At 37.7% G+C, this 22,161-nt stretch overlaps 1 protein-coding gene and 1 pseudogene across 2 annotated transcripts in view; both read left to right on the forward strand.

Annotated features, from left to right (window-relative positions):
• Nucleotides 1-22,161, forward strand: part of CASK (calcium/calmodulin dependent serine protein kinase) — a 346,973-nt gene that overhangs the window by 178,093 nt on the left and 146,719 nt on the right. The window contains exons 4-5 of the mRNA XM_080910355.1: nucleotides 8,330-8,407; nucleotides 13,299-13,371. Of these exons, the coding sequence (XP_080766481.1) occupies nucleotides 8,330-8,407; nucleotides 13,299-13,371 (151 nt within the window). The remainder of the gene's footprint in view (nucleotides 1-8,329; nucleotides 8,408-13,298; nucleotides 13,372-22,161) is intronic.
• LOC308414339 (UAP56-interacting factor-like) lies at nucleotides 19,951-20,903 on the forward strand (annotated as a pseudogene). The gene has a single exon. The product of its transcript is annotated as a UAP56-interacting factor-like (transcript).

Raw genomic sequence — 22,161 nt, forward strand, 5'->3', positions numbered from 1 at the left:
GTGGATTTATTTCTGGGACTTCAATTCTGTTCCATTGATCTACCTGCCTGTCTCTGTACCAATTCCATGAGGTTTTTAATCTTGATTGATCTGTAATATATCTTGAGGTTAAGGATGGTTATTACCCCAGAAGTTCTTTATTGTTGAGAATAGTTTTCCATTTCCTGGGTTTTTTTTGTTATTCCAAAGGAGTTTGCAAATTGCTGTTTCTAACCCTACGAAGAATTCAGGTGATACCTTTATGGGGATTTTATTGAATCTGTAGATTTCCTTAGGCAAGATGGCCATTTTTACTATGTTCGTCCTTCTAATCCATGAACATGGGGGATCTTTACATCTCCCGAAATCATCTTCAATTTTTTTTCAGAGTCTTGAAGTTCTTGTCATACAGATCTTTCATTTGCTTGGTTAGGACCATACCAAGGTATTTCATATTGTTTGTGACTATTGTGAAGGGTGTTGTTTACCTAATTTCTTGCTTAACATGTTTATCCTTTGAGTAGAGGAAGGCTACTGATTTGTTTGAGTTAATTTTATATCCAGACACTTTGCTGAAGTTGTTTTTCAGTTTTAGGAGTTCTCTGGTGGAATTGAGGTCATTTAACTACACTATCATGTCATCTGCAAATAGTGATATTTTGATTTCTTCCTTTCCGGTTTGTATCCCTTTGATTTCCTTTTGCTGTGAAATTGCTCTGGCCAGGACTTCCAGTACTATACTGAATAGGTAGAGGAACAGTGGGCAGCATTTTCTAGTCCCTGATTTTAGTGGGATTGCTTCAAGTTTCTCACTATTTAATTCTATGTTGGCTACCAGTTTGCTGTATGTTGCTTTTACTATGTTTAGGTATGGGCCTTGAATTCTTGATCTTTCCAAGACTTTTAACATGAAGGGGTGTTGAATTTTTGTCAAATACCTGCTCAGCATCTAGTGAGATGATCATGTGGTTTTTCCCCTTTGAATTTGTTTATATAGTGGATTATGTTGATGGATTTCTGTATTAAAACATTAGGTATGAGCATAATTATGGGTTCAAAGAATGAGTTGGGTAGTGTTCCTTCTGTTTCTATTTTGTAGAATAGTTTGGAGAGTATTGGTATTAAGTCTTTTGTGAAAAGTCTGATAGAATTCTGTACTGAACCTTTCTGGTACTGGGCTTTTTGTTGTTGTTGTTTTGTTTTGTTTTGGTTTGGTTGTTTTTTTTTTTTTTTTTTTTTGTTGGGAGGCCTTTGATGTCTACTTCTATTTCTTTAGGGTTTATGGGACTGTTTATATGGTTTATCTAATCTTGATTTAACTTTGTTTCCTGGTATCTGTCTAGAAAGTTGTTTATTTCCTATAGATTTTTCAATTTTGTTGAAGCATCTCATGCTTTCTTGAATTTCCTGTTTCTGTTGTGTCTCCCCTTTCATTTCTGATTTTGGTTATTTGGATACTCTCTCTGTGCCCACTAGTTAGTCTGGCTAAGGGTTTATCAATCTTGTTAATTTTCTCAAAGAACCAGCTCCTGGTTTTGTTGATTCTTGTTTAGTTCTTTTTCTTTCTACTTGGTTAATTTCAGCTCTGAGTTTGGTTATTTCCTACCATCTACTCCTCTTGGGTGTATCTGCTTCTTTTTGTTCTAGAGCTTTCAGATGTGTGGTCAAGCTGCTACTGTATGCTCCCTCCGGTTTCTTTTGTGAGGCACTCAGAGTTATGAGTTTTCCCCTTCATTCTGTTTCAGTTGTATCCCATAAGTTTCGGTATGTTATGCCTTCATTTTTGCTATATTCTTAAAAATACTTAATTTATTTTTTTATTTATTCTTTGACCATATTTTCATTGAGTAGAGCATTGTTCAGCTTCCATGTGTATATGGGCTTTTTGTTGATTTTGTTGTTATTGAAGACCAGCCTTAATCCATGGTGATCTGATAGGATGCATGGGAGTATTTCAATATTCTTGTATCTGTTGAGTCCTGGTTTTTTGTTGACTATATGGTCGATTTTGGAGAAGGTACCATGAGGTGCTGAGAGGAAAATATATACTTTTGATTTAGGATAAAATGTTCTATAGATGTCTATAATATCCTTTTGGTTCATAACTTCTGTTAGTTTCACTGTGTCTCTGTTCTGTTTCTGCTTCTATGATCTGTCCATTGATGAGAGTGGGGTGTTGAGGTCTCCCACTATTACTGTGTGGGGTGCAGTGCATTTTTTAAGCTTTAGTAGGCTTTCTTTTATGAAAATGGGTGTTCTTGTATTTGGAGCATATATGTTAAGGACTGAGAGTTCCTCCTGATAAATTTTCCCTGTAATGAGTAAAAAGTGTCCTTCCTTATCTTTTTTGATAACTTTTGGTTGAAAATCTATTTTATTTGATATTATAATGTTTATTCCATTGTGTTTCTTGGGACCATTTGCTTGGAAGTTTTTTTTTTTTTTTTTCCCCAGCCATTTACTCTGAGATAGTGTCTGTCTTTGTCACTGAGATGAGTTTCTTGTATACAGTAAAATGCTGGATCCTGTTTATGTATCTAGTCTGATAATCTATATCTTTTTATTGGGGAATTGAGTCCATTGATGTTAACAGATATTAAGTAATAGTGATTATTGTTTCCTGTTATTTGGTTGTTAGAGGTAGGATTATGTTTGTGTGTCTCTCTTCTTTTGGTTTCCTTGTAGTATTTTATTTTCTTTTTCTAGGGTGTTGTTTCCCTCCTCATGTTGGAGTTTCTCATCTATTATCCTTTGTAAGGCTGGGTTTGTGGAAAGATATTGTGTTGGTTTGGTTTTTTCCTGGAATATGTTGGTTTCTCCATCTATGGTAATTGGGAGTTTTGCTGGATATAGTAACCTGGGCTGACATTTGTGTTCTGTTAGGGTTTGTATGATGTCTGTCCAGGATCTTCTAGCTTTCATAGTTTCTGTTGAGAAGTCTGAAGTAATTCTTCTTGGTCTGCCTGTATATTTTACTTGTCCTTTTTTTTTTCCCTTACTGCTTTTAGTATTCTTTCTTTGTTTTGAACATTTGCTGTTTCGACTATTATGTATCTTGACAAGTTTCTATTCTGGTCCAATCAATTTGGAGTTCTGTTGACTTCTTATATATTCATGGTCATCTTTCTTTAGGTCAGAGAAGTTTTCTTCTATGATTTTGTTGAAAATATTTAGTGGGCATTTTAGTTGGTAGTCTTCACTTTCTCTTACAACTATTATCCTTAGTTGTCTTCTCATTCTGTCCTGGATATCCTGGATGTTTTGGGTTACGAGCTCTTTGATATTTGCATTTTCTCTGACTGTTCTGTCAATGTTTTCTGTTATCTTCTGCCCCTGAGATTCTCTTTTCCACCTCCTGTATTCTGTTGCTGATGCTTGCATCTATAACTCCTGATCTCTTCCCTAGGTTTTCTATCTCCAGCATTGTCTCCTTTTGTGATCTGTTTATTGTTTCTATTTTCGTTTTTAATTCCTTCACCTGTTTGATTGTGTTTTCCTGTAGCTCTTTATGTGATTTTTATGTTTCCCCTTTAAGGGCTTCTAGTTGTTTTCCTGTGTTCTCCTGTACTTCTTTAAGGAAGTTATTCATGCACTTCTCGAGAACCTCCATCATCATGAAGTATGATTTTAAGTCCATATCTTGTTTTTCTTGTGTGTTGGGAAATCCACTACTTGCTGTGGTGGGTGAACTGCATTCTGATGTTGCCCGGTTGTCTTGGTTTCTGTCACTTAGGTTTTTGCATTTGCCTCTTGTCGTCTTGTTATCTATGATGTTAGGTGATCTTGTCTCTGACAGGAGCTTGTCTCTCCTGTGGGTCTTTTTCCTGTGGGGGCTCAGGAGGTAGATTGCTCCTGGGTGTTCAGCTCTCTACAGGCAGGCAGTGAGTCCTGATGGCAGTGGCCCAACTCTGTCTTTGGGCCGGAACAAACTGTTCCCATTCAGCACCTTGCTACCTGCACTGTGAGAGTTTCTGGTGGTCTCTCCCCGTATAGTCTGTGGGAATGTAGTGGGGGCTCACCTGTGAGCTCAGGAGAGAGAGCACTTCTGAGACTCTTCTGGGTGCCCTGAGTCCTGATGGCAGTGACCCAGCTCTGTCTCTGGCCACATATTTTAAAAGTTACACCTGTGGTTTTGTTCAGTGGTCCTGGTTATAAATCCCTGAATTTAAAAAAATAAACAGAATGTTCAAAGGACCTCATTTATTAATAACTAAAACACCAGAACTAGGGATGTAGTTTGATAGTAGAGTACTTGCCTAGCATGTGTAAGACTTTGAGTTCTATCCTCGGCACTAAAGTCAAAAGAAAGGAAGGAAACAAGAAAAAGAGAAAATGTAACTGTCTATATAGAGATATAATACCTATGCATATAATTGATAATCACTATTTAGCATCTATAAAAAATCTTAAAAGTGTTATTTAGAGATGTGAAAAGAAGTAAAAGATATATTATTCAGAGATTTAAAAATATTAGAAAATATTAAATCATCGAGGTTAATATATAAATAATTCCATCTTCACTAAAATATAAAGATGTTTTCCAGTTATATGAAATTGTTTGAATGTTCAACTGGGAGAAAATGTTCTTAAAGACACTATACATTTTTTTATTTTCCATTTTTAAGTTATTTATTTACATTACAGTTGTTACCCCACCCTACCTCCATCACTCCCTCCTCCCACAGTTCCTCAATCCATTCCTCCTCCTGCTTGCCTCTGAGAGGGTGCTCTCCCACCCCCACTGAGGCCAGAGCAGGCCGACTTAAGATATACCCAGGGCCTCAGGATGGTATGCTTCTGGTTGGTGGCTTAGTTAACTTAGAAACTCTGGGAGTTTCCTGGGGTCTGGGGTAGTTGAGACTGCTTTCTATGGGGTCTCTCTGCCTTTCAGCTTCTTCAATCCTTCCCCTAATTCAACTATTGGAGTCCTTGGACTTCAGTCCTATGGTTGGGTGTAAGTATCTCCCTTTGTCTCAGTCAGCAACTGGTAGGGCCTCTCAAAGGACAGCCATGCTAGGCTCCAGTCTGTAAACACATTATAGCATCAGTAATGGAGTCAGGCCTTGGTGCCTCATTATAAGATGGATCCTAAGTTGAACCATTCACTGGACTTCCTTTCCTTCAGTATCTTCATTTTTGTTTTTGCACTTTTACACAGGAATAATTCTGCATCACAAATTTTGAGTCCGGGTTAGTAGCTCTTTCTCTCCACTTGAGGCTCTGTGTCTCTACTGGAGGTGAACTCTTGGAGTTCCCTCTCCCCAGTGTTGGGAATTTTGACTAAGGTCACCCCCAATGATACTGAGAATCTCTCACCTCCTGGTTCTCTAGCACTTTCTAGAGGGTACCTCCCACCTCCCACCCACCTCCAGGCTGCTTATTTCTATTCGTTCTCTTGGCTCTCTGGGCTCTCTCCCGCCCCTCTCCCCATATCTGCTCCTGTTCCCCTTTTCCCCTCCCCATTTCCTCTTCCATCCAGGTCCCTCCCTCCCTCTGCCTCCCATGATTATTTTCTTTCCCCTTCTAAGTGGGATTGAAGAATTGTCACTTGGGTCTTCCTGCTTGTTGAACTTCTTCCTGTTTGTCTGTGAGTTGTATCCTAAGTATTATGTACTTTTTGGCTAATATGCAATTATCAGTGAGTTCATATAATGCATGTCATTTTGGGTCTGGGTTACCTCACTCAGGATGATATTTCCAGTTCTATCCATTTTCCTGCAAAATCCATGATGCCTTTATTTTTAATAACTGAATAGTATTCCATTGTGTATTTGAACCACATTTTCTGTATCCATTCTTTGTTTGAGGCACAACAGGGTTGTTTCTAGTTTCTGGCTATTACAAATAAGGCTGCTGGTGGAACGTGTGTTTTTGTGGTATGATGGGGTATCTTAGGTGTATGCCCTGGGGTGTGTTATAGCTGGGTCTTCAGGTAGAAAACTATGATACTAGATACAAAAATAGATCAGTCAGTGGAAGGGAACAGAAACCAAAAGTAAAAGGTGCCTATGTGCTGTATGAGCATGTGCACAGATTCCCATTGGAGATACTCTTATTTCAGCTCTATCTGGAAAGAAACTAACAATGGTCAGTAAATAATTCCTAATTATGTCACAACATGGTCCTCTACTTACCCTTTGACCTTGTATTACTTTGCCACCTCCCCATCATCATCTCCTTTTCCACTCTCTTGCCCTGGATCTATCTCATAAGTCTCCCTTTAGTTCTCAAGACAGGTTCAAAATTTTATTACAGTATCATGCAGTCGTTGGCTTCCTCCTTCGTCCAACTTTTTGAGTGGTTTACTTATCCTTAAATTTCAGTTAAAAGGGAAAATAAAAGGAGAAATTGAAGAAAACCCTCACTTTGAGATTTCATTTTTTTAAATCCTTATACAGCAACTATCCAACTTAAAACTATAGCCAGTTCTAAAAGTCACATTTTTCACTCCTCAGTAAAAAGAAATAAAGAGAATACTCAGCTTTGCTAGTGATCAAGGAAACATAAATTAAAGCATAAATGACTGTTTCCCTCCTCTCGGGCAAAGATGAAAAAGAGGCGTCATTGTGAGAGCAATGGAGAGGAAAGGGCACATTGACACAAGTAGCAACAGTGCAGTTGGTGAGAGGTGTCTGGCAATATGGATTGCAAAAGCATTATTGCAAATACCTTGACCTAGAGACTTTTACTCCAGAATGCTCCTCTAGCACATGATCAGAATTGTTTGCAAACCATGTGAGCCTTGAGTACTTGGAAGAATTTTTTTAAAAAAAAACACAGTTATTTTCATAATAAACATTTTTATTGAACAACTTTATTTTTAAAAACAAAGATAAATGTATAATTTTTAAGCATAATAAACAATTTGAAGAATTTTATTTCACACTAAAAATATCCAGGAAGTATGGCATGTAAAAGCCTTATATAAATATCAAAATATTCCACTTGCTAAAGCCACACTGAGAACCAAATGAAATAGGTAAAAGTTCTCTGCGCTTGGTATACTGCGAAGTATTGGACTAGAGTGTGTTGAAAGTATAAACTGGTCTTTAAGACTTTTTACTTTTACTTTATAACTTTTTACTGTTATAGGGTTTGATGGTGTACACTTGTTCTTTGCATTATACACACACACATACACATATATATATTTGTTCTTGATATATGTATATATCTATTCCTTGGGAAAAGCAATAAACACAACCAGATAGATTTAAAGCAGTGGACATAGCCAGGCAGATTTAAGTCCTGTTCCTATTACTTTATCCAATCAAAATCTTGACTTTATGGGGTGCTTAGCTGTAAGTATGAAAAGAGACCTGACAGACTGCTTCCTGTGAAATGTCATAATACATACGTAAGTACCTGGGAGTTTTTGTGTTATCTGCAGTAATTATTTGAAAAGTGACCTAGTGAATTTTAAAATATTTTCTAAGCCTTTTTAAAGCATTATAAATATTTTACTGTTAATATTTGAATAATTTTTAATATAAGCACTCTTGCATGCGTTTCATGTATGTATCTGTATATTTGTGTGTCCTTAGGTTGCATAAAGCCTAAGTGTTACAATGCACACTGTAGCCTGTTAGCATTTAAAAGCTGTTAAGGACTGAAGGAGTGTTCTTTATAGATGGGAATGGAGGGGGACTAGGCATAGGGAGATGGCGGGGTGGGGTGGCTAAGAGGGAAGCATGGAGGGAAAACTGTTGTTGGGATGTACTGTATGAAAGAAGAATCTATTTTCAATAAAAATAAATCACTAATAAGATCAGTCTATGTACAGTTTGATTTTCTTAAAATGTCACTGGGCAAATTAGGTCAAAGTTATCTGACCTACCAGGTGAGAAATTAGAACTAATTTACATTTTAGGGCGAGGCAGTAACAGGTTATTACCAACACATCAGCATGAGAACATGTCTGCAGTAATTGATTTGGGTAATGGAAGATAAAATAAATTCTATGCTGGCTTATTATTTTTTTCCTTTCACTTAAATTTCCCATTTATTGGTAATAACTATTGCAAAATGTTGTTAAAAGCCATGTATTCTTAAAATACATAATTTATCATGGAGAATTTGGAGATTTAATTCAAAAAACCATCCCCATCACCTTTACAGTTACTCCATTGTGAGGCTTATTACTGTTGTTTGTGTTATTTGGTATGTCCCTGAAAGCTTTCTTTTTCTGTAGATTCTCACAGCTGGTTATAATGCCCTCTACAATGTGTATGGTTTTCATTAAAGGAAGGGAGGTTTAATAATATTGTCAGTAGTCAGCCAGCTCTGAACAGTGGAATATTGTCTTGGAAGGTTCTCTTTTCTAATATCCTTTTTTCACATTTCTCTGCAGTATGGATGGAGCAGATCTGTGTTTTGAAATCGTAAAACGAGCTGATGCTGGTTTTGTATACAGTGAAGCTGTAGCCAGGTACGTAACTGCATCTAATCCCCAGAAGGCAAGTGGAAGTAAAAGAAGGAAATGAGAAAGAAGTGTCTGCAAGCATCTCTCAGATGACATAGTGGCTTTAGTATGTGTGGTAGAAGCTGGGCAGTAGGTGGAAATATGTAATGAATGGCAAATACTGGATCCGTTAACATGGCTTTGGTTTTGCACACACGTACTTCTGTTTTACTGATTCCTGATACCTTTCTACAAAGAGGGGTCTGTATCCAGGAATTAAGCTTGGGGGTTTTATCTGATGTTCAGCCTTGGCATATTGCGCCGTATTAGTTCTTTGTTTTGCTTTTTATGAGGTATCAGATTATTATGTCATCAGTTAATCTAAGAAAATCACAAAAGCATCAGAGGAGCAGAAATAAAAGCATCATTTTCCTGCTGAATATATTGCCTCAGGCCAGTATATTGACTCTCAACCAAGCAATGGCTGTTATACTAAGTGGAACAGTGACTCAAAGTAAAGAAAAATTATAGTAGCCATGAATGCATTGCACTACTAACCTACAAGCATAAAGCAGTACAGCTGCAGGTTACTGATTTGATACATGAGATACAGCATCTCTCCATCCCTTTCTCTCTCAGTCACTGACTCACAAACCTGCAATGATCTATTAAAACGTTTTATCATTTGAAAAACAGTTGTATCAAGTGATTCTAACTTTCCTATCATTCCTTTTAGAACTATACCACCCTAGGACATAGTTGGAAACAACTAAGTAACTACCTTAATATAATTCTAGCCCCATGTAGATTGGCTGAGGATCAAAGGCTCCAGTGTCAAGGATGAAGCGGATGTAACTGTTGCACAGAATAAGAATAGCGTCAGTGTGGGATGGTTGCTTTTTTATATATACTCCTGGAGCTGGGGAAAAGAAGCAAATGAAAGCTTAATGTGTTAACTATACTACTTACTTGTATCCCTGACATATGGCAGAATGAAAGCTAAGTGTCCTCTTTCCTTATATAGCATGCTTTCTAGAGCACATTTTTAGGTTGACTTCTCTATTTTGAGCTTAAAGCACAATTTTTAAATTGTCATTCTTGTTTGTGCTTCTAACGTAAAAAGCATGCTCTAATGCTCCAGACTGTCAGCATTATCCGGATTTTCTTGTGTCATTGTTGTAAAATACCTTATCAAAGTAAATTGAATTCAGATTTTTACATACACACATTTCTTAATTCAAAGAAACTATTGTCTATCTTTTTTTTATCACCAAACACTAACCTGGCTCTAGGACCTGTCACATGCCGGTCAGGTGCTCTACCCTACACCCTCTCTTGTACAGTTATTAAAAACAACAGAAAGTAAGAAAAATCAGAATTTCAGAATTTTCATTTTTCAAACTTTTCCTCAACAAAGGGAGGTGATTTGTTAGTTGTTGCTTTTGGGGACTTTTGTTTGTTTAGTTGTTTGGTTGTTTGCTTGCTTGCTTAGTTTTGTTCCTCTTTTGAAAACCAACAGCACTGGAACACCTGATGTACATGGTGGCAGCTACTTTTCCTCTCATTTCTAGTTTTTGGTGGTGCCTTGTTTTTTTTTTTTTTTTTTTTTTTAGTTTGCCTTTAGGTTCAATCCTAGGTCTACAGTTGTTCTGGGTCTCAGCATAGACATGTACAGGTAATGTCATGCAGTGAATTGCCTTTTGGGCTCTCTCATTTTTGAGACCAAAAAGGTAGATGTGTGTGTGTGTGTGTGTGTGTGTGTGTGTGTGTGTGTGTGTGTGTCAGGATGAAAGCTTATTGATTTTTTTAAAAACTCACTTATATTTGCTGTTAAAATGGTTTTATGAAAGGAATTCATCAGAATGGAGTAGGAAGCAGCAGGAGTGGACCAGTAAGTAACATTATTCAGAGAGTGGTTCAGACACACTTTATTGACGTCTCTACTTCCTAACAATGAAAATGGAAGCAGGGAGACTCAGGTACCATTCATTATTGGTTGCTTTCCCTCCTGTACCAGATCAATAACTTTTAATGGTAGGGAATGTTTTGCCAGGTAACTGCAAAGTTTTCCTTTCTTCTCTCTGCTTCTATGATTTTCTGTTAGAAAATTCTAGTGAGTGTAACTGCAAGACTGGGAGACTCAATCAAATGGTTAAGCTGTGTTTGTTTCAAGAAGAGTAGCAAAACATGGCACAAAGCAGAGATCTGTATAATGCTTATTTAATACAGTATAGCACACCCCAGCTAATGATAGTTCCTGTTCTTTAGTTTGTGGAATAAGCTAACATAAGGTCATCGGCTCCAATTCTTAAAATCAGAGTGGTATCCTTCCTAGTCGCAAGCTTTCCTAATGATGTGTAGCTTGAAGGCAACCAAAAGGCCCATCTGAAACCCTGCACTATCAAGGGCTTCCTGAATCACTTCCCACATTAACTAATAATACACCTCTGGTCCGGAACAGATTCGCTACTTAGGGCTAGTGGGGTTCCACACATTTCAGGGAGCATTTCAATCATGAAGCATCTTTGTTTTATAACTGAGAATGTTGGTTGGCTTACATTTACATTCTCCCTGAAGCTGTCCACACCTCAAAGATCCCTGCTTCTATTTACCATAGATAATATTTAGCCAGGAACATTTCAGAGATACGATCTCTTTTGTCCAGCAAATATTTAGAAGTGTTAACTCAGTTTTGACCACAGAGGGAAGCTGTCTCATTTTTCTACCATCAAAAATACCCCCTTCTACAGAAAGCAACTGGACTATTGGACAATTGTTTCTTTATATAGAATTATCACTTTCCTGATTCTTCAGAAAGAAAAATAAATATATGCATTTCTCAAGCTTTCTGAAAAATAAACTGTAATTTTTCATGAAATGACTTATATGACATAAGAGTCTGCTTTGTTTGCATATTTGAATCAACTAATAAAGTGCCCCATGTTCTAGTGGCTGAGAAGTAAATCTAGAGCTGTGTGCTTATTAAACACATCCTCTGTCGCTGAGCTTCATTCAGCCAGATAATGAAATACAATGATAATCACACTTTAAAATGTTCAGCCACTGAGTTTCCTTTGGGTTTTTAACACTACAAAATGTAATTATTCTTTTTGCTGAAGATAATTTAGGTGGCTAGCTTGGTACTCTGTATCTAAAATAGTCTGCTCTGTAGGCACATGTCCACTTTGCTTAATTTAAACCCTTTATTTTGACATCTGGATTGACACTTAGGACTTTGACTGAGCTTAATAATAGTAACTTTACTACAGATTCCAAACTTTACTTCAGATTCCTGACACTTGTTATTAGCCATTTCAAGTGATCACAGTTCCTCTGAGATCTACTTTGAATGACTACAAGACCCCAATGCCAAGTTAAGTCTACCCTGATTTAAACAAAACTTAGTTATAGGCTACACTGGCCCAGACAAAGCCCTTACATGTCCATTCTCAGCGAAGCATCACACTAAGAAATGTTTAGGGCCCAGGTATAAGGAGATGATCTGTACAGAAAAAAGGGGGGGGGGCTGCTTTGTTTTATGTTTGGGGTTATTCTCCTCTATCTCTTATTTTTAAGAAAAACTTGTAATCTGTTATACTATGTAAAATAATCTATATGTTGCCTAGATGGATATTAGTATGAACATGTTAGACAGTAGTGTACCAAAGAGAAAACTTGATGGAAATCTTTCAGTTACTTTGTCTAAAGTCATAAAGACATTTGTAAGGTCCTTTATGAGTGCACTAATTCAAACTGTTTTGTTTTGTTTTAGTGTAAGAAATATATTGTCTGAAAGTACAACCAAGCTTAATAAACACTACAATAAAACGTTGGAATAGAGCATTTCTGTTGTGTGGCTACATGAGATAAAAAGAGAGGGCATCCATGTCTTACCTTAGTTTTGACTTCCCAATTTTGTACTTTATATTGGCATAAGAAAGGCGTGCAGTCAATAGAAACTACACTTCTAAGTTTTGCTGGGCTAGTAATATGTACGCACTAAGATGTGGCTAATGTTAGTGTTTTGAGAATACCTAAAGCAGACTAAGCTGAGACTCTCATGTTCAGTAATAGGTTAGGGGCGTGTTTGGTGCACTTTCAACTCACCATATTTTCAACTCCAGATGTGTCCATTCAGATATAAACCCATAATAACAAAAGGAAAACATGTATACTCTTGTCATAATCTGTTGCTAGTTGACCATGTTAGAACGTTTTAAAAACATTAATTCATTCTTGGTTCTTTTCCTGCACCCAGTGGAAGCCTCTGCAGACCCCAGCTGTCCAGCAGTAGGTTTGCTGTGTTCAAGTGTGGCCTCAAATAAAGCCTGATTACGTTGCAAAGAGAAATCAGATTTTATGGGTTCTGTAGAGTCTTCTCATGGCCAAATGGAAACTAAGCAGCGAGCTGGTTTGAAAGACAGACAAACGGCCATAACTTGCTTAGTCAGAATCATTCCAATAGCTCCAAGTAGTTTCCTTCATAGTAATCTGGTTTAGCTAAACAGAGGTAACCAAGTTTTTTTTTTTAATATTTTAGGCTTGCCTATTTATTGTGTATGGCAATGCTGTTTATGAAATTGTGTGTGTTTATTTTAATTCTTTTTTATTTATCAATTATTAATAATTTAGTTGATTATTAATGTTAATATTTCCTTTAAATGCTTTTAAAATATTGTGTGTGTCTGTGTGTGTGACTTGTGAAAAACAAAGAAAGAAAAATTATGTGGAATTTTTTGGATTTTGCTCAGAAGAACATTGTGTCTTAAAGAAACATATAAGTTTGGCAACATTTTATTAAGTATCACTGTCTTGTCTCCTCAAATGAAAAAAAAAATTGTGACTAGCTAATGTAAAGGTGGGAGTTATAAAGCAGTGACACTGTGTATTAATTGTAGATTTCTTTTGTATTTTACAGCCACTACATGAGACAGATACTGGAAGCTCTGCGCTACTGTCATGATAATAACATAATCCACAGGGATGTGAAGGTAAGTGTTTCTCACCGACTTTACAGATGATAATAATAACCAGGAATTTTCTTTAATATAAGCAGCATCTTAAACTTTATTTGCAAATAAGAATTAATTGAACTGCTTCTATTCAGAGTCATTATACCAGTTTTAATAGGAACACTGTGATTTCAGTTTCCTTATGTTTTTTTTTTTCCCAAAAGATGTGTGCAAGCTAATGTTTTTCCTCTTTTGCCATCAGAGAAAAAGAACCACAAAGCCAAAAAAAGGGGGAAACAAAACTATTTTTACAACTTTATTTTTTAAAAAAACAGAGATACATGTACAGATTTTTAGAAACATTTTGGAATAAAACTATATGAATGTTTTTGTCAGTATTTTTAAAGGTTTGATAGTATGCATTGAAGTCTTACTAGTTACAATGAGCATAAAGTACATGTAAAACAAGGTATAACATGGAAATAGTCAAAGTTTTTTGGTGTGTAAAGATTAAACATAATGATTTTGAAATATCAAGAATTGCCACAAGGCTGCATGCATAGCTCTTGAATGATTAACTATTTAAGTCTAGGTGTACCACACTCTGAGAGGGTGCTATACACTTTTTGTTTTTTCTTGTTGTTGTTTGTTTATTTGTTTTGTTTTGTTGTTTCTAAGAAGGACTGAGGCTTCCACTTTTTTTGTGAGCTTCATATGTCCTGTGAGTTGTTTCTGGGGTATTCAGAGCTTTCTGGGGTTAGTATCCAATTTTCAATGACTGCATATTATATCTGTTCTTCTGTGACTGGGTACCTCACTCAGAATGATATTCTCTAGATATATCCATTTGCCTAGGAATTTCATAAAGTCATTGTTTCTGATAGCTGAGTAGTACTCCATTGTGTAAATGTAACACAATTTTTGTATCCATTCATCTACTGAAGGACATCTGGGTTCTTTCTAGCTTCTGGCTATTATAAATAAGGCTGCTATGAACATGGTGGAACATGTGTCCTTGTTAGATGTTGGAGCTTCTTTTGGGTATATGCCCAGTAGTGGTATAGCTGGGTCCTCAGGCAGGACTATGTCCAATTTTCTGAGGAACCGCCAGACTGATTTCCAGAGTGGTTGTATTAGTTTACAACCCGACCAACAGTGGAAGAGGGGTCCTCTTCTTCTGCATCCTCACCAGCATCTGCTGTCATCTGAGTTTTTTATCTTAGCTATTCTGACAGGTGTGAGGTAGATTCTCAGGGTTGTTTTGATTGACATTTCCCTGGTGGCTAGGGATGTCCAGCACTTCCTTAGATGCTTCTCAGCCATTCGATATTCCTCAATTGAGAACGTTTTCTTTAGCTCTGTACCCCATTTTTAATAGGGTTGTTTGATTCTCTGGTGCCTAGCTTCCTGAGTTCATTGTATACCTTGGATATTAGGCCTCTATCTGATGTGGTGTTGGTAAAGATCTTTTCCCATTCTGTTGGTTGCCGTTTTGTTTTCTTGACAATGTCCTTAGCCTTACAGAAACTTTGCAATCTCATTAAGTCCCATTTGTTAATCTATGACCTTAGAGCTTGAGCCATTGGTGTTTTGTTCAGGAAATTTTCTCCTGTGCCTATGTGTTCTAAGGTTTTCCCTACTTTCTCATCTAATAGTTTCAGTGTATCTGGTTTAATGTGGAGATCTTTGATCCACTTACACTTGAGCTTTGTACAAGGAGATAAGAAAGGGTCTATTTTCATTCTTTTGCATGCTGAGTGCCAGTTGGACCAGCACCATTTGTTGAATAGGCTGTCCTTTTTCCATTGAATGTTTACAGCTCCTTTGTCAAAAATCAGGTGACCATATACATGAGGGCTCATTTCTGGATCTTCTATTCTATTCCATTGATCCACGTGCCTATTTCTGTACCAGTACCATGCAGTTTTCAGCACAATTGCCTTGTAATATAGCTTGAGGTCAGGGATAGTGATTCCCGCAGATGTTTTCTTGTTGTTGAGGATGGATTTCGCTATTCTAGGTTTTTTGTTATTCCAGTTGAATTTGAAAATTGCTCTGTCCAACTCTAAAAAACTACTTTTAATTAACCATATGCTTAAATTTATCATTTATTTTTCTACAACTTTTCTTTGTCCATATTTCTGTCTTTCAAGTAGAGTTGAAGTATTGTAGAGTAAAAGAAGAGATGAGAATAGTGCCAACATAACAAACACCCCTAACCAAAAAGCATTTCTCAGCCAAGGTCCCTCATGAAAGCTTCTTATGTTCTCTTTGGAGAAGATATACTCCTTTATCCCCAAGAGTCTTTTAGTTCCAGCAGTGACTGGAACACCACGGTCAAGGGTAGTCTGTGAGCCAGGACCGAGAGCTCTGGGGCTAGAGCATTAGGGACTTGGGCCCAAGGAGAAAGTGAATGATGACGGATGTGCTGAACATGAGAGCATCCCACTACTCTTCCGTCTCCACTCCTGCTGCTGCCCAAGCTCACCCCTCCCTCTTCTCCTTGGTGCTGTCATGCAGTTAGTTTGTAAATACAGCAGGAACACTCACGATTCCAAATACAATCTATTTTGTACTCTTAGAATATCGGTGAGATTGTTATTCTTTCCCCCGTTCCATCCTTTTATTGAATTAATGAGAAGTCTCAGTCCCTGTTCATTGGTGTCAAAAATACAGAAACCAGCCATAAAGTAGCCCAGTGGGCTTTCCCACTCATGCCTAGCACCTCCAGAGAGCGTCTGAAGTTTATGGCCTTGGGCTATGTTTTCATGCTTAGCTGTGTTGGTCTTGGCCTATCTAACCTTCAGCAAGCAGAGGTATTTCTTCCTTCTAGGCATATTTTTAAAGGCCTTGCTCTTTGATATATTTTATTAAGGAAATTAGGTAGAGATTACTAGTGGAAATCATTTTGTCTAAAAGCTGAGGGCTTTCATGATCATTTCCAAAACTTTCTAATTAATTGTAAATATAGCAAATAAAAAAACATAAAATGAACAAAAAATTCCATTACTGCAAATTAGTTGTACCATATCTTATTGGTCATTCTTTCCATGCAGACATCTGACTTTGGTACTCTCATGAACACTTGACACTAAACAACCCAATAGATGCATAATACTTTTATTTCTAAAAATCTTCAGTTATGCATAAAAAATAAGAATTGTAGAAAGCTATCTTAATATTCTATTGCTCTGATGAAACACTATGAGCAAGGGAACTCATAAGAGAGAAAACTTAATTGGAGACTTGCAGTCTGAGGCCAGCCTAATCTAGAGTTAGTTCCCGGACAGCTAGGAATACACAGAGTAATCCTGTTGGGGGGGAAGGGACACGGGGAGACAGAGAGACAGAGAGACAGGAAATGTAGAAGGGGCTACAGGCTTAAATAGAGTTGTCAAAACAGGCACATTGAGGAGAGGGAATATGCTGAGCCAGTACCTAAGAGTAAAGAAAGACCATCATACTAGTACTGAGACAAGAACACAGCTAGCGTGTTTGAGAAGAAGCGGAGAAAACACTATGGCCCAGGCCAAATGATCAAAAATCAGAGTGAGTTAATAGAGCAAAGTTAATAGAGTGAGTGAGTTAATACAGTGCAGATGATTGTACTGAACTGAGAGCAGAGTTAGTGGCAAAGAAGGAAAGGGGGGGGGGGAGAGGGAGGGAGGGAAGGAGAGAGGGAAAGGGAAAAGAAATAAGCAGTTAAATTGTAGCTATATTTGAAGGTTGTATCAACAGAATTTTCTAATACTTACCTAAATTTAGTGGAATTCCGGTGCTTGTTCTAGGGGCTGATCCTGCTTGCTAGTCACTGTAAAACCTTCATACCTGTTAGGTCTCAGAACATCCATATATCCAGAAGTCCCCCAACTGGACCCCTCACATGCAATACCAATATATTTCACATGACTTATGATTTAAAGCTTCAATTGTTTTATTATGTTAATCTTTGTTTACTTCCTTTTAGTTGGTAAAGACAATAGAAGGCCATGACAATACTTCACTTTCAGGAGGGAAATTCAGTTTAACTTGTCTCATCTAGCTAACGACCAATCAATTATATCATCGCATTTTCTATCTCCCCATCTTTCCCTCCCCTCTTTCTTCTCTCCTTCCCCTTCCCTGCCTTACCAGATGATCTGAAAGCATATTTTATATTGATTAATTGTATTTTTTCATCTGCTTGGTAGCTGTTTCCTTTTGAGATAATAATGAACTTGAAAGACCTGTTTTTGTTAGATTGGAGCATGTACTACAATAGCCACAGTGGAAGCTGCTGGCTTTGGAGAAGCAGTTTCTCAAGAAATGGCACTTTTTAAAATGGCGAGTCTTTGCAGTTTAGGGAGCTGCAGCCTGATGATGTAGGGTCTCCCAGCAATCTACTAGTGAGATTGGGGTCTGATGCTTAGTTATAGATGCTATCTAAGGTGTTTTAATATGCTTAAGCACTACCCTGGCCTTTGCCCAGGAACATCTCCAGCCCTCCAAGTTCTGGCAACCAAAAATGTCTCCTGGGGCATAAAATTGCCTCAGGTAATGTCGAATGTTGTTTATCTTGTGAAATGTTGGGGGAACTTCCATTATGATTAAGTGATCCCTTCTTTGTCCTCTCACCCCTAAATTCAGAGTACTTTGAATGGAAATCAGACCATTGTCAAGGTCAGTGTAGCTCCTGGCTCCTTCCTCTCAGCTACCCTGAACCCCAGAGCATCACCTGTGTTTGCAAAGACACAGCACTTTGAGACCCTCTGTCTCTCTCTCACTCTGGTACGACTTTAGTAATTGGAGTCAAAGTAATGCCGTTCAGCATACAAACTTCTGGCCAAACATAATTACTCTCCATTCTGAGTGAGGCCTGGCCCAGGAGGTTTGAGTGGTCAGATTTTAGTTCTCATAACTGCTAGCCTTAAGGTGCACACACACCCCGTCTAAGGCCTCCCACCTGTGTTTCTGGGTGTGCTTCCTCAATGGTTTCCTTTGCATCCTGGGTCAGCATGCCTGACTGCTCTTTGGACCTCTTCTGGTCTCAGTTCTCCTTTCACCTAAGTGCCTGACTTTCTCATATGTGCACATTCTCCACAGTTACAATAAACAGTGGTGGCCACATGAAATATTCCTTCCTCCTGTACTCCCTCACTGGCATTTTTTTAATACCAGCTACCACAAGTCCCAAAGTCCCTGTGTTAGAGTTTAAACACTTACTTCTCATCAGAACCAACTCACTTCTAATTCTATTTTTAATTGAAACCATTTTTTATCATTACAGTTTTTCCTTCCTACCTCCCATCCCATCCGGATCCACTCCCTTCTGTCTTTCTTATAAACAGCACACTGATCATTAGTACTTGGGCATCACTCTTAAGGACCTTGAGCATCTTGTGTACACTTTGTTTGATTATCAGCTCTTAACCATTGGACTCCAAAAAAAAAATTCTCAGAAAAATGTAAAGGACGAATATTTCCATTGCTTATTAGAAATAGCTCCTTCTAATACTCCTCACCTGAGCCCAGGAAGTGTGTGTCATAGAACCAGAAAGCTTTTTCCATCCGTTACAAAACCTTTCTGTCTTTACTAACTTTTGAAATGGTATCAAAGGAGGTAAGGGGTACCAGATGGCAAGCCCCAGGTTTAGGCTACACTAACTGAAATTCTCAGCAATTTCCCTTTGTGGTTTGCCTGCATACTTTCCTTTCACCCACTTATTTATCATAGCTCCCACCCTGACAGACTGTAAGACCAGGAAGTTCTCACCAAATCAGAACCAAAGGCCATCTTCCTTTCCTACCCAGGGAAGGCTGACTTTCAGATTAAATAGTACATCTTAAATTTTGTTTGCCCAATCTTAATGGTTTGAATGTCTCATTTATAATTTCACAGTTGCCTTAAGGAACGTGCGTATAAGAAAGGGGAATCATGTCTGTTTACTATAGTTAAAATATTTGAGATTTTTATATATATAATATTTGAGATTTAAAATAAAAATTTTAAATTAGAGTAGATTTAGAAAGTGATACTTTATATAAAATATTTTTCTATAATATCAAATAACCCATTCTTAAATACTATGAAAAATTCAACATGATTTATAGGAATTGTGCAAAGACAAATATGTTGAATAAACTCAACATATAATTTAATATAGCTTCCATTTTCTGTCAGAATGAGCAATCTGAAGAAAAACTGCATACCTCTTTGCATATTGCCTTTAAATATTAGTAATTCTAGTTTGGTGATGTCATTTATCTTTAACATAGTAAATAGAACAGTAAGGCATTAAAAAAAAAAACAGAAAACCAACAGCAGCAGCAACAACAAAAAGACAAGATCTCATTATGTATCCCTGGCTGGCCTGAAACTTAGAGATCTGCTGGCTTCTGCTTCCCAAGTGCTTGATTAAAGGCGTGTGTCACCACACCTGGCCTGTAAAGGGAATTTTTAAAATTATTTTATTATTTTATATGTATGGGTATTTTGCTTGCATGTATGTCTGTCCTTGGAGAGCATTAGATTCTCTGGAACTAAAGTTACAGTTGTGGCTAGTCTGCGTGCATGAGTGGGAGGCGGCGGGCCTGTGACTGGCCTTCCTGGCTGACTGCTCCTACGAGGAAACCCCAGTCATGAACCGGGTTTGGCACCCGGTTGTTGGGAGCCACGGCGACTCCGCCACAGCCGCGGAAAACCCGGAGCAATGAGAACCTTGACAAAATCGTTGTCCCTGGATGAAATTATCAAACTGAATAGAAATGAAGGAAAGAAGCAAAATTTTCCAAGACTAAATAGAAGACTCCTGCAAAGTGGTACCCGGCATTTCAGGGTGAGAGTACGGTGGGGAATCCAGCCGAACTCTGGTTTTGGTAAAACTGGTGTGAGCCATAGAGGAAGAGCACTCCCCGGAAAGAGACGTCATTATGGAGGCATCACTGGCCTTGCAGCCAGGAAAGCAACTGGTATTCGAAAGGGAATAAGTCCTATGAATCGTCCACCACTAAGTGACAAGAATATAGAGCGATATTTTCCAGCATTAAAACGGAAGACAAACCTTCCGAGACAAAATGAAGTGCAAAGGAAACCAGTTGCAGTTCTCAAGAGGCCTAATCAGCTAAACAGAAAAAATAACATTCCAGCTGATTTTACCAGGAGTGGAAATAAATTAAATCATCAGAAAGACACTCGTTAGGCAACTTTTCTTTTCAGAAGAGGCCTGAAGGTTCAGCCCCAGTTGAACACAGAACAGCTGATAGATGATGTGGTAGCAAAGAGAACGCGTCAATGGCGGACTTCCATCACAAATGGAGGAATTTTGACTGTATCCATTGACAATCCTGGAGCTGTACAGTGTCTGGTAACTCAGAAGCCACGATTAACTCGTACTGCTGTACCCTCATTCTTGACCAAAAGAGAACAGTCTGATGTTAAGAAAGTTCCTAAAGGCGTCCGTCTACAGTTTGACATAAATAGTGTGGGAAAACAGACAGGAATGACTTTGAATGAAAGATTTGGGATACTGAAAGAGCAAAGAGCCACCCTCACCTTCAGCAAAGGAGGAAGCCACTTTGTGACTGTGGGATAGATCCCTGTCCAAGGAACTTTTAAGTGTTCACTGTTTGAAAAGTTGATTTGCTTGAAGAGTTCATCGGAGAAGTTCAAGAAACTTGACTTCAGAATATTCACAAGCCTAAATAACTTTATTTTTGAAGGGTTTTTGTTTCTGTTTTTTTTTTTTTAATGTATAAATAATGCCCTGAAAGAATAGCAGGGACTGAATATACCTATCTGTTCTTAAAGATTTCATGGTTGGCCCAAACAAAGCAGTTCTTTGTTGACTTCTTTGAATCCTCATGAAGCAGAGGGAAGACAGTTTTTTTTATCCAGTTTTTAGGCTTTGCCATGATAAATCTTAAACTTGAGAAATAGAGTACACCTATTGTTGTTACTTTCCGTCCGTGTGCTGGCGTCGAGGACAGTCGCCTCTCTATCTTTACTTGTGTTTTTAAACTAGAGGAGAATTTCGGTTTTGACTTTTGAGGCTTATGGAAATATTTGGAACTTGGTTCATCTTTCAGTTATTGTTAGACTAAACTCCCTGAGTTCTAAGCACTTAGTATTAAACTTTTAATAAAAAAAAATGTGGCTCTCAGGATTAGTCTCAGACCAAATGTGTCAGGGCTGCAAATGCTTATGTACACAGTTATCTGATAGGTCCTTGGAGGAGATGCCTAATAAAAACCGTGACAGTCTGTGTTTAGTATAAATGGAGAAAACACAAAAGGCATTAGCAAACTAAAGGATTGGAAACAGAAAAAATAAAAACCTGAGTCATAGTTACACTATCTGGATTTACTTCTGTCTTGAGTCTAGTGTCCACGGATTTTTCTATAAATGATGCTTACAAGAATTACAGTTTTTAAAAATGAGTTGAATCTTTGGGTATTTTGACAGTACACTTACTAGATATAAAGTCCTATGTTTCATATTCAAAAGCTTTTTTGTAAAGCTTTTAGACTTGATAAGTTCAATAATTTATAACTCCCCAGACAAAAATCTACTTGTATGTCACAAAGGGGAAAAAAGCAAAATTATAAAGAAGTTACAGTTAACTGTACATGTTCACTGTTCCTTCTGTCATTCAAAATTCAGGCATTATGGGGAGAAAAGGTTTTTTCTTACTCTGGAGGGCTGCTGTGTCCAGGTAGTGCTGAGAGCGCCCCATGGTCAGAGTCATAAATTACAGTGAAATGCCAAACTGTAGAAACAAATTCCAGCCACAGATTATCAAGTGTGGCCAGTTTGAAGCCTGACCTTCTGTTTCGCTATGATTTCAAGTTTGA

The sequence above is a fragment of the Micromys minutus genome (assembly GCF_963924665.1).
Source record: "Micromys minutus genome assembly, chromosome: X".
Classification (NCBI taxonomy): Eukaryota; Metazoa; Chordata; class Mammalia; order Rodentia; family Muridae; genus Micromys; species Micromys minutus.